Source organism: Pyrus communis, chromosome 10, assembly GCF_963583255.1.
Source record: "Pyrus communis chromosome 10, drPyrComm1.1, whole genome shotgun sequence".
Taxonomy (NCBI): domain Eukaryota; kingdom Viridiplantae; phylum Streptophyta; class Magnoliopsida; order Rosales; family Rosaceae; genus Pyrus; species Pyrus communis.
In genome coordinates, this window is record NC_084812.1 from 4,764,724 (window position 1) to 4,781,135 (window position 16,412).

Below are 16,412 nucleotides of genomic sequence, written 5' to 3' on the forward strand. Positions count from 1 at the left end.
GGAGTGTTTGAAGTTGGCCCCCGGGGGGGGGAGGGGGGGGGGGGAGGTGGTTGTGGAAGTACGCACCCATTAAAATGTAAGAATTTGAAGTTCTTTTCGTTAAGGAAAATAAAGGTAGGGTCCATCCAAAATGGGGAATTCAATTCCAGATTTATCCGGAATCCGATTACCAATATATAGCTGGTAATTGAATTCCGAAAGAAAGGGTTCATCAGTGATCAAACTTTTCTTCCTAAAGTGCCATTGTACTTCTTTTGATATCCCAAAACACCCCTGGAGCTTCAACGCTCTTGCTTCTCTCTCAGTCGTCGGGACTGGAGCTTTCAAGGTCCATCTTCCTCCTTGCCCTCAGTCTGTTGTTTATCCCAAACCAATTCATGTCCCTATGCTTATATATTCTCATTTTGACTCTTCGATCTGCCGACTCCATGGTTAAAAGCTCACTCACTGCCTCAATTGGGAAACTTAAAATTGGGGTAAAAAAATCAAGGCTGGGACATGGAGGGAGGGAGCACGAAAGGTTATTAGCAAACGTGGGGTGGGTTGGCATCATAGAAAGATAGGAAAACTAATAAAATGATATGTTTGAAAAGGTTAGGTCGGCAGAACGTCGGCAGCAAAGAAAGATGGGGAAATTTTAGAAACTTTTTTAGGTCGGGAGAAAGATGGGGAATAGAGGGAGAGACCGAGGGTCACAAAAAAATTGGAAAAATGAAAGAATAAAATTTTTACTACAAAATAAAATAAATTTGTTCTCTCTACTAAAAAAATGAAAGGATAAAAGTTTAAAAATAATTAGCATATAAAATAGATTAGTTAAACTAGTGGGTATTTCAGTAAACACATCATTTTTCATTCCGATTCATGTAAATTAGTAAATAGATTATATATATCAATATCATTCCTACTTCGATTCTAAACAGTTTTAATAAACAATTTCAACTGTAATCTAATTCTAATTTCATCTCATTCTAATTCATTCTCAGTTCAATTCTTCTAGATCAGTGACCATGCCATAAAACTAATGATGCGTAGGCGCACAGCCACACAAAATAATTTTTCGATAATCTGTCTGTAGCTTGGGGAATTACAAAAGCAATTTGAACTTGCTACTTTTAACAAACTATTCACGGAGCAACTATTGCCGGTGGTTTACGGAAATGGCAGGGCCTTGGAAACAAAAAAAATACTCATGATCCTGCATGATATCTCGCCTTCTCTGTTTGGTAATATGCTTACCTGTTTTTTCTTTGTCTTGTAAGGAGAACAAGTGTGCCAAAGCCAATTACAACTGCAACTTTTACTGCCTGATAAGGGAAATGGGAACGCCAAAAAAAAATAAAAAAATAAAAAGTTTAGATATGAAGTTTCATACTCTTTAGAATCGGTTTAATGATCATCGAGTAAGATAAAATGGTTATCGAATGAACTCTAACAATTTAGACTTTAAGGTTACAAAATGTCAACATATAACTATAGTTTCATGGATTTGATTAGGAGAAAACATATAACCTGCCCAACCGCCCCCCCAAAAGTTCCAGCCTCCTCTGATGAAGTCTCAACCTTTGATCTTCTTCTTTGGTTCTCCTCATTTCTATCCACATTATACTACCAAGTGATCACATAAACACAAGGATTACACTGTTAGAAGACCAAATTCACCGCATGATTAAGTTCTAAGAAACCGCATTATTCGAACTTTTAAGCCGGATAATATCAATCTCTCATGTTAATTATACATTTTTCCTTCATCACATGAAGATCAGATTGCTCTAGTTGAATATAGGTAAATGCAAGATGCGTAATCAAGATTTTTTAGCAATATAATAACTAATAAGTTACCAGAAGTTCAGCCGAAAAATTCAATACCTCTTCAACATTTTGTGGTAGTGAAAAATTCATCTTTTGATGGATACTTGGATTCTCTCTGCAACCTCCTCGCGAATCCATCATATTTGTACCACTAGTCGTTATACAAAAGTGTATTGCTGCATCTGGAAATATCCAGGCACCTGATCTATCAAGGGGATCGTGCCTATCTTTACATTTTGCTACTGATGTGCATACATTGGGACCTGAATCTCCTCGAATGTGCCTATCTTCCAAGTTTGCTTCTGATGTACATGCATTAGCACTATCTGAAGCTCCTTGAACGTCGGTGATTTGACAGTTTCTCGAAGAAACTTGTACTCGACTCTCCTCTATACCGTGAATGCCACCAGAATGTCGCTTTCCACGGGGTATATCAGAAGGCTCGTGCCTATGCTTGCCAAGAATCTTATCTGATACTTGAACCGTTTCAAATGTTGATGGTTTAACGAAATTTTTGGGAAAGTTACCTTTCTTTATGTCAACTACTTGGTGTACCTCTAATTGTTTGATTTTATTCTTTATCCCAGTGGGATGTGAAGATCTAATCGCATCCGAAGCTCCAGGTAGACTTATTTGCTCACCGCTTTTTTCACCAGATGTTGGCCAAATATTCAAGTCCCCTGACCGAAAAGGATTCACTACCGCTTTTGATATTGACTCTGCAGTTTCTGTACTTATCACATTCTTGTGTTCTTCTAAGTTATGGCTTTCCAAAGGAGCTCCTGTTTTAATCTTATTCGAACGAACTTGTATTGGTGGCGGTTTGATTTGAGGCCTCATATCCTGCGGTCGAAGCAAACATTATTAAGGAAAATTTAGTTCAAAATGATCACTACATAGAATTAGAACAAGTGATTACTAAGATTCGCGCGGGAGCATATACTTTAAATTTTAAATAGAGTGTTCAAAAACATATTTATTATGATTCAGAGGGAGAATTGCACTGGAGTATTGCTTATATCTCACCAGCAACTTTAAAAAAACCTTGTGAATTGACTTGGGTTACGGGTGTGGTTTTGGGTGTATTGAACCGCATTTTCGTGTAACTGGTTATTCCTTACATCTGGACCAAATTGGTTATTGGGCAGTAAAAATTGTAACAGGCGTACTAGACGCTTTCCTGTAATAGGTTCGCCTCTTATCCACTTGAAAAAGAATATATTCATCTCTTATAAAGCAACATGCCAGACATACCTCGGCTGAGCCGCTTTCAAAGGCGCTTATCATTTTCTTTACACTGCTAGGAGTTTTCTTGATCGGACCCTGCTTCTCAGGGTTTCGAAGCCTATCTTCCTGAAGATTAGGACGATTTGTTGCGCCGGCAGTCGATTGTGAGCCTCTTAATACTATTGAAGTTTTATCCGCAGAAGTGGCTGTGGATTCAACATTAGCTGGAAGTGGTTTGGCCTCAGCCTTCTCAACGAATCTCCCTTCGTACGATTCATTTAGTGGGAGCTCAACACTCTGATGAAGAGTAATGGCCGATAAAGTCTCTTCGTTTCTATCTGCATCACTCTAAAGCAGGTTAAGTGATCGTTAAAACAACTCACGAACCCTTTCAACCTTTATGCACTTAAATTCTGCTTCTGATCATGATAAGCACTTCTTATTCCAATTACCATCTGAAAACAAAACTATCATTCTACAAAAAGTTTTCTCACTAACTTTTCAACTTCAATATAAGGAAGGATTTCCTCAAGTATTCAGAATATCCGCAAAATCATTCACGAAAAGATAAATTCTAATACCACATAGAAAACTAAGGACTTGTCACATTATTCGTTCCTGTTATATTATGCCTGAAGATTTTAAATTTTCTTGTTCAGCGATGAAGATCGAACCTGAGATCTCTTCGCGAAGGTACAATGATGATGCGACATTCACCCCAGCACTCGGAGTACTTTGCACACTGTTGGGACTGCTATTGATCAACTCCCCTTGTTTCTTTTTCACTGCAGATTCTCTCTGCAAGAAAATTCAGAAGATATACCAAATACCAGTTACAAACTTACAACTATAAAAAATTTGATTACAAACTGAAATTGACCATTCAAAACAAAAACAGCAACACAAGACAGTACCATCATTCGGATTTTGTTGCGCTCTTCTTCGTTGAGCACAAACTGCAACTTCATACGCACGAACCCGCCTCCTTTGAGGGGAAACAAGTCGTCCCAAAGACCCTTCTCGACTATCGACTTAACCTCAACGCCTGATCCAAACATGATCATACATATTAATCTTCCTCCCATCTTTTTGTAAACAAAAAAACAAGAAAATGTTTATACATATAGGAATTGTTTTGACAAACCTGCGTGCGATATCTCATTCCCCTCCGAATCTTGAAGAAGAAGAACCAAATTGTCACGAAGGGTCGTCAATGCGCTGTCCATAAACACAACCTGGATAAGATACGAATCGAATAACAACATCTATGACTAGAAGCAGTTTTCTGATTTTTTACAAGGTAAAGTCTCCCTTGTCCCAAGCTTGGCACTCTCTTTTTCCCATAGAAACTGCAATGTGTATTCATTCAGTGACCATTTTGTTAAACTGTTTGAAATTCTAGTCCGAAACTCGAAGAACGAAATTAAGCTAAGAAAAGAAATAATTTCTTACCCTTGATGGATATTGGGGATGAAGGTGGTGAAGGAAGGTCCATGAACTGGAGAACTGCAAATTCAGCAAAACGTGAAGAAAAAGAAAAGGCTTAACATAAGTTAGACTTCACTATTTTTTATTTTTATAAATTAAATAGAGGATTAGACGAGATTAATTCCTCTGCGCTGTTCCACGAAGCGCAATTATACATCAACGCCTTTTCCATGTTTGAATTATAGTTGACAAATAACTTTTAGTACCTGAAATATTGATGGTTCCCGGCATTGCAGAGACAAAGATTTTGCAAACCTCTGTTTTTTATTATTATTTTTTTTTTAAGATTTGGAATAGGATGAATGGTTGATGCCTTGAAGGTGGGAGATGGGATTGGATGCGAAGTGTGGATATCGTTACAGGAGGGAGATTGGTGTACAACAATGGTGGGTCCTGTAATAACTATGAGCCACATCAACTGGTCGGGCTCCCAAAGGAGGCACTCAATGACCGACAAATTTGAAGGTCACTATTCGAACCACATGGTTGCGAGGCCACACATACAGAAAAAGAGTTTCTTGTATCTCCTTTTCTTCCGTTTCTACCCGGATTCTACCGGATTGGGAGAAAGGCCGTACGTTGGTGATCGTACACAAGATTCTCTCCTCGATGACCTTCGACCTTTCATTAGTATGATCTCTTAGATAAATTAGTCTTCATTTGAGTACTGATGACAAATTTGAATTGTTCGTTTTTGTGGATTAATATGTGGGGCAATTCGAAATTGAGAGCTCGTTCAATTTTGTGCAAAAAAGTACCTAGTAGACTAAGATCTAGTCGCTTCATATTATGTATGCGAAAAGAAAAAAGATTAATCTATTATTTTGCAATACAGATAAATCTCATGGACAAGGGATATCGTTATGTCGTGCAAAAATTGACATGACAATATGTTGCAAACATGTTGCCCACAATCGAAATTAGTAACAAAGCAATCCGCTGAACTCAACCTAGTTAAAGATCCATTTCCCTTTATAAGATTCTAACTGTTTAAGATTGTCTTTTCTTCATCGCTTTGTTTCTTCTCAGTATTGTTCATCTTGAATTTCGTCCTTCCTGACGTCATCCACTCAAAATGTTGATGTTGCCGGTCTTCAGGGATAGGCGGCTGCGCCCTCACATATCCCATGTCTCAGAAGTTGTAGTAGTGGTTGCAGGAGTTGTCGTAGGAGTTGTAGGAGTTGTGGCAGGAACAGAGGGCTCTTCTACTGCAGGTTTCTGATTTTCAGCGCCTGTTTCTACAGATTTCGGATTCAATGTGCCATGTTCTCCACGATCTCGCTTCTTGACTCCAATAAACATGTAACCTGCAAGATTTCAGATGCAAATCAGTTAATCCTGCCTTTGAGGTTGACTTTTGAATTTGACAATGATGTTATTCATATTGTAGCAAATTTGTGTGATGCATCAACAAATGGTGAACAGATCTTTATCAGTAAGAAATTATTCCAAATGTTAGCTTTCCCCCCTTTTCCCTTAATTGATTATTTCTTAGCCAACGTCATAAGTGATGAATATATCACCTTGGAGATCTAGGCTGCAACCCCAACTACTCGATCTAACGAAACTATCAATGTGTCCGTTAAGTGAAAAAATAGGCATGTCATTTTGACGATTAACCAAACTGATCAAAGTAAAGGGGAGGGAAAGTTGCTTTTGCCTGGATGGCAGTAGCCCACTCATTATCAGGGTAGCGAGGGGACTAATCCTTCCTATGGGAAGATTGACAAGGAGCCAGTCGCATAACTCATTAACAAAGACACTCACAGTGCAAGCACATGGACATACACGGAAATAAGAAGCATAGAAGGGACATTTCACACAAAGATTAATATCTTCATAAAGTAAACACTGGCAACCTCTTGTTTTACACAATTGATGTGATAACCACATAAGTCATTCATCCCAGGAGAACTGCTGTAACAACCTCTAACCGCTTGCCCTGTTCCCCTTTTAACATATAGTAAAAAAAACTTAAACCATTTGGATTAAGAGGGAAAAGCCCCAAGTACAAATGGATGTATACTTCCGGCAAGGTTTCTGTCCATCACAAGACAGCGAAGAATATCTTGTATACTTGCCCCTAGACATGCGGGATAACAGTTTCTATAGATGAAGTAATTTAATGTCAAATTGTCAAAAATATTCCAACTTTACGGCAATGAAATTCAGTATTACTGGTATAGAACTCTGACACTACAGCCATCAGAGTATTTAAAGTTCTTTCCATACAAAAGAAATCACGTCATTCCAGTGTTTACTTACTACCAATTGATTTTAAAAATCAAGTTATTAAGCTTTTCAAGTCATATCAGGCTACAACCAAGGCCTTCCAAATTTAGTAATTCAAATTTCAATCAGCATACCACATGAAAGCTGTCCGAAATCGGTTGCCTATGATATTAATTGGCTGATTTGGACCATACTATGCCAGTTACAATAACATCCATCAATTCCATTATGATTTGGTCCCCAAAAAACACCTTAAAGGCTTTGCCCGAAAAGTTATCAGACAAGGGGCTGAAGAGGCTTAACTTTTTCCTTCTCTCTCTCACACTGGATCCCTATCCTAACTATGGGTACTACGAAAAAGAATTACTTCTTTTCGGTAACATGGAAGACGAAAAAGAAACACTAAGGAACAACTAATCTAGCTATAGCGACTCCGGAGCAATCATCGGAAAGAGTTTTCACTAAACAAGGGGAGGCTCCACAAGCTCGTGAAACTCCATCTTGCTATTTAAACCCACTTTGGTTAATCCGTCAGCCGCAAAATTACGCACTCTATGAACATGCTGCAAATTACAGCTCCAGTTCTCTATGATCAAACTTCTGCACTCCAAGACAAGACCATAAAGAGGCTGATTATTAAGGCTAGGTGAACCATGAATGAGAGAGAAGACCAAAGCAGAATCAGCCTCCACAATAAGATGAAAGAAATTTCTAGCTTTAGCTATCTTCAACCCATAAAACAAAGCCCAAAGCTCAGCATGGAGGACTTCCCCAACTCCTTTTTTAGCAATCAAACCAGTGATCCAGTTACCGTGCCAATCTCTAATTAATCCTCCACTTCCAATCACCCCGTTAGAACCAAGCCTAGCACCATCCACATTTAACTTAAAGGGCCCACACGGAGGAGGAACCCAAGCCAAGAGAACCTGCACGGGGTTGTGTTTACTAGAGATGCTAACATTAGCTTTGAGCCATTCAGTAGATTTCCAAGATGCATTTCTTTGGGAGAATAAATTACCTAAAAGAATTACACCATCATAACTTACCATTAAACAACAACAACAAAAAATTACCCTTCAAACAGTCCAAGTTTCAAGCAGAATTAAAACATCAGCTCATCAAAGCACACAATATACTCCTCTGGGACAATAAATTAAACACATTACGTACAATTCACTGCAATCAAACTTCTGCTCAGATAAACAAAACCCATAACCCAATTTTCCTCAGGCAATCTAATGGTCATAAAATCTACGGTTTTTCAAACCCATAACCATAAGCTAATAATCCAATGCCAAAAAAAAAAAAAAAAAAAAAAAAAAAAAGAAAAAGTAGAACCGAAAAGATGAGAAAGCTGGCTGACCTCCGAGAGCAAGATTGGAGATCATGAGGACTCGCCAAATGAACTTGTAGCGGTTGATTGGTAATTCCTTCGGCGGTAATGAAGGCGGGGGTGGCGGTGGCTCCGGCATCTCTTTCTCGGCGTTTGACTGTGTGGAACGCCTGAGATATAGTCTCCTTCCAGTCGTTAACTGATTTTTCAGGACTCCAAGGGGACCAACGATCAAAGATGAGAAAAACGGGGGCGATGAATAGTACGACATGTCGTTTCATTTAAGCGTAAAGAGGCCTTAAAGTTGCTGCAGGGCCGAGTTAGGTCCAAACTTTAAATGGGGCCCGTTTCAGCAAATGTTGTTTAAAGCCTCAAATGCCCATATATTCGAAGGGGCACCTCAAAAAAATTGAAGCCCTTTTTTGGATGACACGAAAAAAAATTTCAGTATATTGAGAATACAGTCCAGTACATTAAGTGTTATAATACGAGTAGTCGGATATTTGCAAAAAAAAAAGGTCAATAACTTTTATTATAACACTTGGTGTATCGTGTCATGTTCCTAGCACATTGAAAAACCGCTACCAATTATGAGCTTGACCTACTCAATTTAAATCTAAACAGTAATAATTTCAAGGAGACTAATTAGGTTATCTTTAAACTATCATCCAAACGCGGCTCTTGAGTGGAGAAGATCATCTTTCTGAAGAGACAGATAAACGTACAATGTCATTGATCCCATCTCTCTTGAAATGATTAGAATACAAACTTTGTTTCACTTATTGTGTGGGGGCTGAGATGTACGACTGGTTTTACTTATTTATGTGGGGGAGGAGCTGAGATGTACAACTGGGATAAGGGTTTTGTCCCGTGAACGTAACCAAACTAAGAGTGAACCATGCAAATCTCTAGTGTAGTCTGAATGCATTTACCTCAATCTCTCTGTTTACAAATATTGGAACTCTCATATACAGCCTTCCATGAACTAATTAAACACAAAATACAGAAGAAACTCTAAGTTGTTATTTCTGAGATTGTGTAACTAATCTGTTTCTCTGAAGTACTTGACTGTAGCTAGCCTGCAGAGGTCACGTACTGCGCTTCTTCTTGTCTACAACTACAACTACCTTTCTCGAATCCAGACAATGTCTAAGACAAGAGTAGTACAATCCTCTAGGTGACCTTTCCAAACTCTAAAAGCTGTATATATATCTCCACTCTGAATCATCACAATCATGATTGCTTTGTCAGTAACCCCATTAAACTTTTCAGAAAAATGGAAAGATAAAGGGAAATTTGTTAAAAACTGTAAAAAGATCAGTTGTTGCTTTCTCATATCATCATACCCTACAGCCCTAAAGTTCTCTTCGATTCAAACCTCAAACTTTAGGGTTCTTTTTCTTTTTTATTAAACTTGAGAATTGCTCATGATTTGTTACCATTTACTGGGGATGGGGTGCACCATAGCTACTGATCAATCGAGTGTTGAAATTTTTTAGATTGACGGGCCCGGGGATCCCACTTTAACGACACTAATACTGTCCCTAACTTTATCACCTGTCCAATCCGTCAGATGTGGGGTTTTACCACAAAATGCCTCGGTATTAGTTAGAGTTGAGTAATCCTATTTAAAATCATTGTTTTTCTTTACCCCACCGATGTGGGACTGCTAACACGTCCCCTCACATGTAACCCCATTTAGTGGTTCACACGTGGAGATCCACACATCAGCAATTGAAACTCAGAGGTCGGCTCCAATAAAGTCCAGACTTATTTTCAATCTTTTCAGAAAGTAATTCTTAAGAACTCAGAAGCTGATTCTATGTTAAGAGTCTAAGCTTGTTTCTAAACCTATGCTTCCTGGTGACAAGCCTTTAGGTTGCACGGACCTTAACCGTGGGCTATGATACAATTTATGTGGGATGATCTGCACCCCTCAATCTTCGTGCCCTACTGCATGCAGTATATGTTCCATTAAGTTTAACGGTCATGTGATTCAAAAGTCAAAATTTTTGTTTGTCTCTACAATATTTCCAAAAGTTATTTTAATTACTGATCTCGGTGACATATGTGGAACTTCAATTTAAACTCTTATAGTGATGGAAGAACCCTAGATCTAGTTAATTCTCAACTAAGATTTGTACCAATTAACTGTGCAGCGCTAGTTAGCAGCAGCACTGAAATCAAACAACAAAGGGACAAAGAGGCAAAAGGAGTAGCAGCAGCACTAGTAGTATGATAACAATTGATCGATAAAATGATAACAAAACAAAACCTAAATATATAGATGAACGAGCAGTTATATAGAAACAACCATTATTTTGGTGAATTCTATATCTACTTGTAAAAAAAAAAAAAAAAAAAAAAAAAAAAAAAAAAAAAACACCATAAGTTCCCTCTCATAAGATCACAACACAATTATTTTTGGCTTTTATTGAACTGATTAACTAATTTGCTTCCTCATCACTGATTTTGGTACTCTCTCTCACTCTCTAGCTTAAACTTAATTAATTGATTTCGTTCTAGTATATAGCTAAAGTACTACTACGAAACAAGTACTAGTAGACTAATTAAATTTGAGGATGCATGTGTTAAAATTTATTCAACCATGAACAAGTCCACAAGATAAAGCCATTAGCAGGATTGCAGCTTCCCTCTCGTCCTGCGGGAAAACTCGTTGAAGAGCAGTAGTGGCGGCGGCGGCAGTGGGGGCCTCAAAACAAAGCTTCTTTGATTTGCCTCGAGATGATGGGGATGAGGTCAGTTTATTGTACGGCCTTTTCTTGAAGGGAACAGTAGAACTTACTCTTGATTTATTGTCTTTGTGTTGCACCTTACTACTCTTCATAGATGGTGCGGCAACTGTCAGGGTTGTGCCACTTGCTGCGGCTGCAGCTGCCGCTGCTGCCATTGCCCGCCTCGCCTTCCTTTGCCGGATTCCACAAGCGTTACAAAGTGACTGCAAATTAATGATTAATGACTAAGAAATGAAGCTGATTCCAGTTGGAACTGTTGTCAAAGATACAATTAACTTTACCTTTTGTAGCTAGCGAAGTTACAATTTGATTAAATACATTTCAAGAAATAGATTAGTTAGGATTTTAACTAATCAAGTACCTTAGGGCCTCTCGGTCCACTCCTCCAGAGAGGTGTCTTAGTAGTGCTGCAATCGGAGCAAACCCTAATAATTGGGATGCTGTTCATGTTGTTTGATGAATTGTTGCTGCAGCTGATCATTTCGGCTCCTAATTGCGATGATGGATGCTGCGACTTCTGCTCTTCAAATTTGTGTGATGATAACTTCATGGAAATTGGTTTATCACCACTACTCTTAGAACTGCTTGATGTGTGATCAGGGTTCGACATCTTCCGCATCATCCTCATCTTTGAAGACATCCACTTAACTGAACTAGTATTAACCTCATGATCAGTACTTGGATTCCCACTTCCGACAGCTCCATTCTTGGAAATGCTTAATTTCAAAACAGTACCATTGCCACCTTCATTTTCAATGGCTTGATGATCATGATCGCGTGATCCGCCATATGGAACAATGTTATGATCAGCCTAAAAATAAGAAAATAATGATCAAGATAATCAGCTGCATATTATATATATAAGGATGCATAAGATCAAGTACTAATGAAGATAACTAATTAATAAGCTAGGAAACCAAAAAGATACATATATATTAAGCCCTATCATCCCTTTTTGCTACAGTATCGATTATCCTGAGAAGGGGCATGTGTGTGTATAGATCACATAAATAAGTGTGCACATGTTATGTGATCATTGGTTAATTAGTACCTCTAGGAGTTGGAATTGAAACTGTTGTGGTTCTCTATAATGATCATCGGATCGTCCTTGGACTTGAGCTGGAGTTAAGAAAAGGGGACTAGAAAGAGAAGAAGAAAAGGAAGTTTGAGGTTCAAGATTGAAGAGGTGGTGGTATTGAAGATCATGATCTCCACTAAGCTCAAGATTAAAAGGGGAAGGAGGTGAAAGATTATGATAAGGTGGAGGAGTCATCGATCGAGATCAAAGAGAGAAAACTACTAAAACTTGTATCGTACTCCAATAAAGGTGGAAGAGCTAGCTAGGTCTGAGCTATGGGAGACGTAGCAAGTAAAAAGAGAAAGAGAAGCAAAGGGGCCTAAGTTGCAGAGTGGCGTTACTCTTTATTAAAGAAGAAATCAGCTATAGCAGGCAGGTTTGGGAATTGGCAAAGGTGAGAGAGAGAGAGAGAGAGAGAGAGAGAGAGAGAGAGAGAGAGAGACGTGTGTAGCTGTAAGTATAAGACATTCACGTGACTTCTAGACACCCAACAGACAAGGTTTAAAAAGACAAACCAGAAGGAGATGTGTGGAATGCTACTAAACAGACCCCATATTGGTATCAAAACCCTATCTGCAAAATTAGTTTTCACCCCACAAAACGGCCCCCAGTTAGAAAAAAACGAATATAATATTGCATGGTAAAGCTAGATAGTACTGGAGATTGAACCGTGGCCACACAAAAATTTAGGATGGCATATCAATCAGTGATCACTTCACACCTTCCATGAACAAATGATCATTTCAAATATAACCAAATATCATTGGGCTATTGGCTATATGGAGGTTTTGGGAGTTATAATATAAATTTTGGGTATTATTATGTTGAGAATTCACCTGAATGGCTTAAAACTTATTCATTTGACAATATGATCGAAGTTTCTAGGATTTGAACAATTTGTAATCACTTTTTGAGTTAATTTTGAGGTGATCTACCCCTTCTGTTACCAAAAAAAAAAAAATTTATTGAACCACTCATCCGAGCAAACCATGTGCTCCGATCTGATGGAAGTTTTTATTTTATATATAGATTTTTGTTGGGGTCGTGCTGAACACAAACAATTTTGAATTGTGTAGCGTTCTAGTTTTTAATACTTTGCTAAAGTGTTTCGTTTCAATAAGTAAACTAACCTAATTTGGGGTTTACTAAATTAACCTTATTTAACGAGGAAACAACTAACATGTGGTTGTAGTGTGGCAGAAGTCCTAATTTAATTTTGAATTAACTTGTAAACAAAAAATAATTACCGCACACTTTTTTTTTTACGAAGTGTGCATAAAGTAAAAAGAGTGCAAAAATCCCTCCTCATTGTAAGTTTTCTGCAATTTTTTTGTTTTTTAAGAAACTTACGAGAAGAGTAATTCAACTGCAAATTAACTTGTGATGTCATGTAAATTAGCCAAGTTCTATCAACTAGTGATGGAAGGCTAATGGTCGTGACGATCACTGTATATTCTCTTTCTATTAGCTACGTTCATTCGAATTATGGAAGGAATGTTAGATCGTTATGAGAAAGAGATGGGTTTATTATTGCATTGGATGGGAACAAGTCCTCACCTTGGTATTTGCCAAAAGACAATCAATGTTTGTGCAGTCAAGGGACAAAAATTGCTCCCAACCTCTCCCCACACCCTTTCCATATCTTACTTTTTAGGTACTTATATTAAATCTTTAATTTTCGTTATATCTCAACAGAAAAATAATGTATTAAAAATGTTGTCTCCCCAAAGTATCATAAGAAAAAATTATCAATGGAAATATATGACAATATGCCAAAAAAATTATGCTAAATAAAAACCAAAAACCATCATAAAGTCCCAAGTTATATATATATAAAATAGGATAGAGAGTACATGTAGGTTTATGATATTTATTACATGTATATATACGTATAAGACGATCGATCATTTATTGTAATTTTATGCAGTAAAAGTAGCCAAACATCATTTATCAAAAGCAAGTAGGCCATAGATCAGGGTTTACATTATTGACCTGCCAACAAATTTGTAGTAACCAGTTGGAATTGTCCCAATATAGTCAACCCTAAGAACCTCACGTGAACAATCGAGAACAATATGCCAATTACCACTTGATTTCTGAGAAGCAATTATTCAATCTCACCCTATATACACAACATACACATGTATACTGCACACGTATACTCTTCATGCACATTGATGCACTTATACACACATAAAATATATACATGTTAATACAGTAGTACTCCATTAAAAAAAAAAATAAACGGTTCACATTATGACGAGTTTTTCAATTTTTTTATTTTATTTAACTTTTGCAAGGGTAATGCTGCACTTAGAAAATTAAAGTCTAAATCCCGGAATACACTGTGTTATGGTCCAAATGAACTGTTAGTGGTGTCATCAACGATAAGGGAAGCATCTGCGCCTGCCACAGTGGATAGTTCGCGCGATCCAGTTTGATGGTAAGAAAATTTGAGACATTGGGTAGGGATGGGAGGGGGATCGAGGAGGAAAAGCACAAAGAATCAGACGATATTTGAATAAAAAAAGGGAGTATCAAAATGTTGTTGTGAGACTTTAGCTTTGGGATACCATAAAAGATATCAATGCACGGCAGAAGGAATGTGTTTATACGAATGAAGTCAACTCTGAGTGCTGGGACGGAGCAAGAAATTTCTTCTAGTGGGGGCAACTGAAAACAATTAAGAAAACCTTATTGTAGTATGGTTATACGCAATATGATATTAAGGATGGTTTCAAATGATGATGTATCACAATTCCAATGTTACAAAAATTTCAATATAATAGTGGAAAGTGGCAAAGTGACGAGAAAAATATAAGCACATGATAGGCGGGAGAGGATTTTTTCGGTTTGAATGACAGAGCAAGAGCACTATTGCTCATATAATATTTGATACGGAGTATAAGTAGAATGAATGTATGTTGGATATTAGATACATATATTTTCTTCAAAGATAAACCCATGTATATTATATAATTGTAGTCTGCAACTAAACAAATGAATTAGTTGAGTGGGGGCACCCCCAGTGAGCTTTCATTGGCTCCGTCCATGTCTGAGTGAGTCTGTGCATTCAATATATACTCGTTACATGAGAGATTCAATTACAAGGGAGAGTTATCTCCAGTAACAATAATTACAATGATAAATACATGTGATAATGATAGGAGGTTTGAACTAAATAGCAGATCCAATCTGTTGAGGAGTTTGAGTTGTTGTCGAACTTTGTTGTAGCTGATCAGGAGTGCGGAAAGGCAGCAACATTTGGAACTGATTAAGCTGACTTCGCTGCAACCTTACCTCTTGATCGGATTACAGTGAGGTACGTATTTAAAATAGCAACATGATTATCTCGACCGTTAAATTGTTGGAAATCATTACGTTTATAAGGTTGTATCGCTTCATTTTGCATTCATGAGGTCATCGATCGATGAAGTTAAAACTAGGACCATTACTCTAATTCTTCCCCACAATTCTATCATATTTACATACGTGCCTGCATTTCAGTGTTTAATTTCATTTCACCTAGGAAGCAAAGAGATCCTTTCAAACTTTTGATTTTGTCGCTTGCCACAGAAAACAGAATCCAACTGCATGTACCTATGTTCCTTCTCAAATTACCCCCAGACGATCCAGAAAGAGTTAATTTTTCAGGCAAAATGGGTGTACGCTCATTCATGTCAATCGATCATCGGTCACTTTTGTGATATACATAGTTTAAATATATTGTTTTTTTGCTTGAATCTTTGTAGCTTGTCTTTAAGCATATTGGAGTAAGAAATGGTATCAAACTATTGTGGCAACTCTTGTCTGATTTATGAAAAACAATTAAAATAGTAATGCTGTGCAACATGACCAACTAGCTAGCTAGCTACCGGTATACTTTTTGTTCTTTCGACAAAAGACTAAACTACTGCACATATATACCCATATTTGTATATCGAATGTTATTCAATGAACCATGTTGGCAATATTTCAATCTTTCAAATCTTTTCCATTAGACCTCAATTAGTTCTAACAACTAACATATGTGTGTCGACATATTATTTGATGAATTTATATGATCACCCTAACATAAGTTCATGGTTCTCATTTTTCAAAATATCACTATTTCCTTTCTTTGGTGTAATATGTTTATGTGTTAAAGAAATGAATAGTAGATGTTTTACTCAGAAAAGGCAAAAGGATAAAGAGTTGGAGTTATTTTCATATTTCAAAAGATAAGATGCTTTATTCATAGGACATTGTTTGGCTTCTTTCTTTATTAGTTTATATTTTGTTACATTCATGTTAATCACAGTTTGACAAGTGTATAAAAAACTTCACATGTCAGTCGGTGCATGGGATTATTATTTTTTTTATTTTTTATTTTTTCGGTAAACTGGCAGGTTTAAACCCTAAAAGAATCAAACATTACAAAGGAAAAACCCTAGATCTAGAAGCTTATCAGCAGACAAGAGGCTTACAAGCTTGTGGTCACGGAGGT

The 16,412-nt window shown here is 37.4% G+C and overlaps 2 protein-coding genes across 3 annotated transcripts; both read right to left on the bottom strand.

Annotated features, from left to right (window-relative positions):
- Window positions 1–853: 853 nt before the first annotated feature.
- LOC137748665 (uncharacterized) lies at window positions 854–4,859 on the bottom strand. 2 transcript variants are annotated; one of them, XM_068488833.1, is made up of 10 exons: window positions 4,734–4,859; window positions 4,492–4,545; window positions 4,337–4,388; window positions 4,184–4,257; window positions 3,954–4,084; window positions 3,714–3,837; window positions 3,067–3,377; window positions 1,870–2,655; window positions 1,513–1,608; window positions 854–1,307 (listed from the first exon to the last, which is right to left on the bottom strand). In XM_068488833.1, the coding sequence occupies exons 1-10, from the start codon at window positions 4,756–4,758 to the stop codon at window positions 1,236–1,238; spliced, it is 1,725 nt and encodes a 574-aa protein (XP_068344934.1). In that variant the 5' UTR covers window positions 4,759–4,859; the 3' UTR covers window positions 854–1,235. The 2 variants fall into 2 exon arrangements, with proteins under 2 accessions (XP_068344934.1, XP_068344935.1); XM_068488834.1 differs by lacking the exons at window positions 4,337–4,388; window positions 4,734–4,859 and having other exon boundaries at window positions 4,492–4,691.
- A 5,611-nt stretch (window positions 4,860–10,470) lies between these two features.
- On the bottom strand, window positions 10,471–12,307 carry LOC137748891 (putative GATA transcription factor 22). Its single transcript, XM_068489083.1, has 3 exons — window positions 11,900–12,307; window positions 11,210–11,659; window positions 10,471–11,051 (listed from the first exon to the last, which is right to left on the bottom strand). Exons 1-3 carry the CDS (start codon window positions 12,119–12,121, stop codon window positions 10,695–10,697), a joined length of 1,029 nt encoding a protein of 342 aa, XP_068345184.1. The 5' UTR covers window positions 12,122–12,307; the 3' UTR covers window positions 10,471–10,694.
- Between the last annotated feature and the right edge of the window lie 4,105 nt (window positions 12,308–16,412).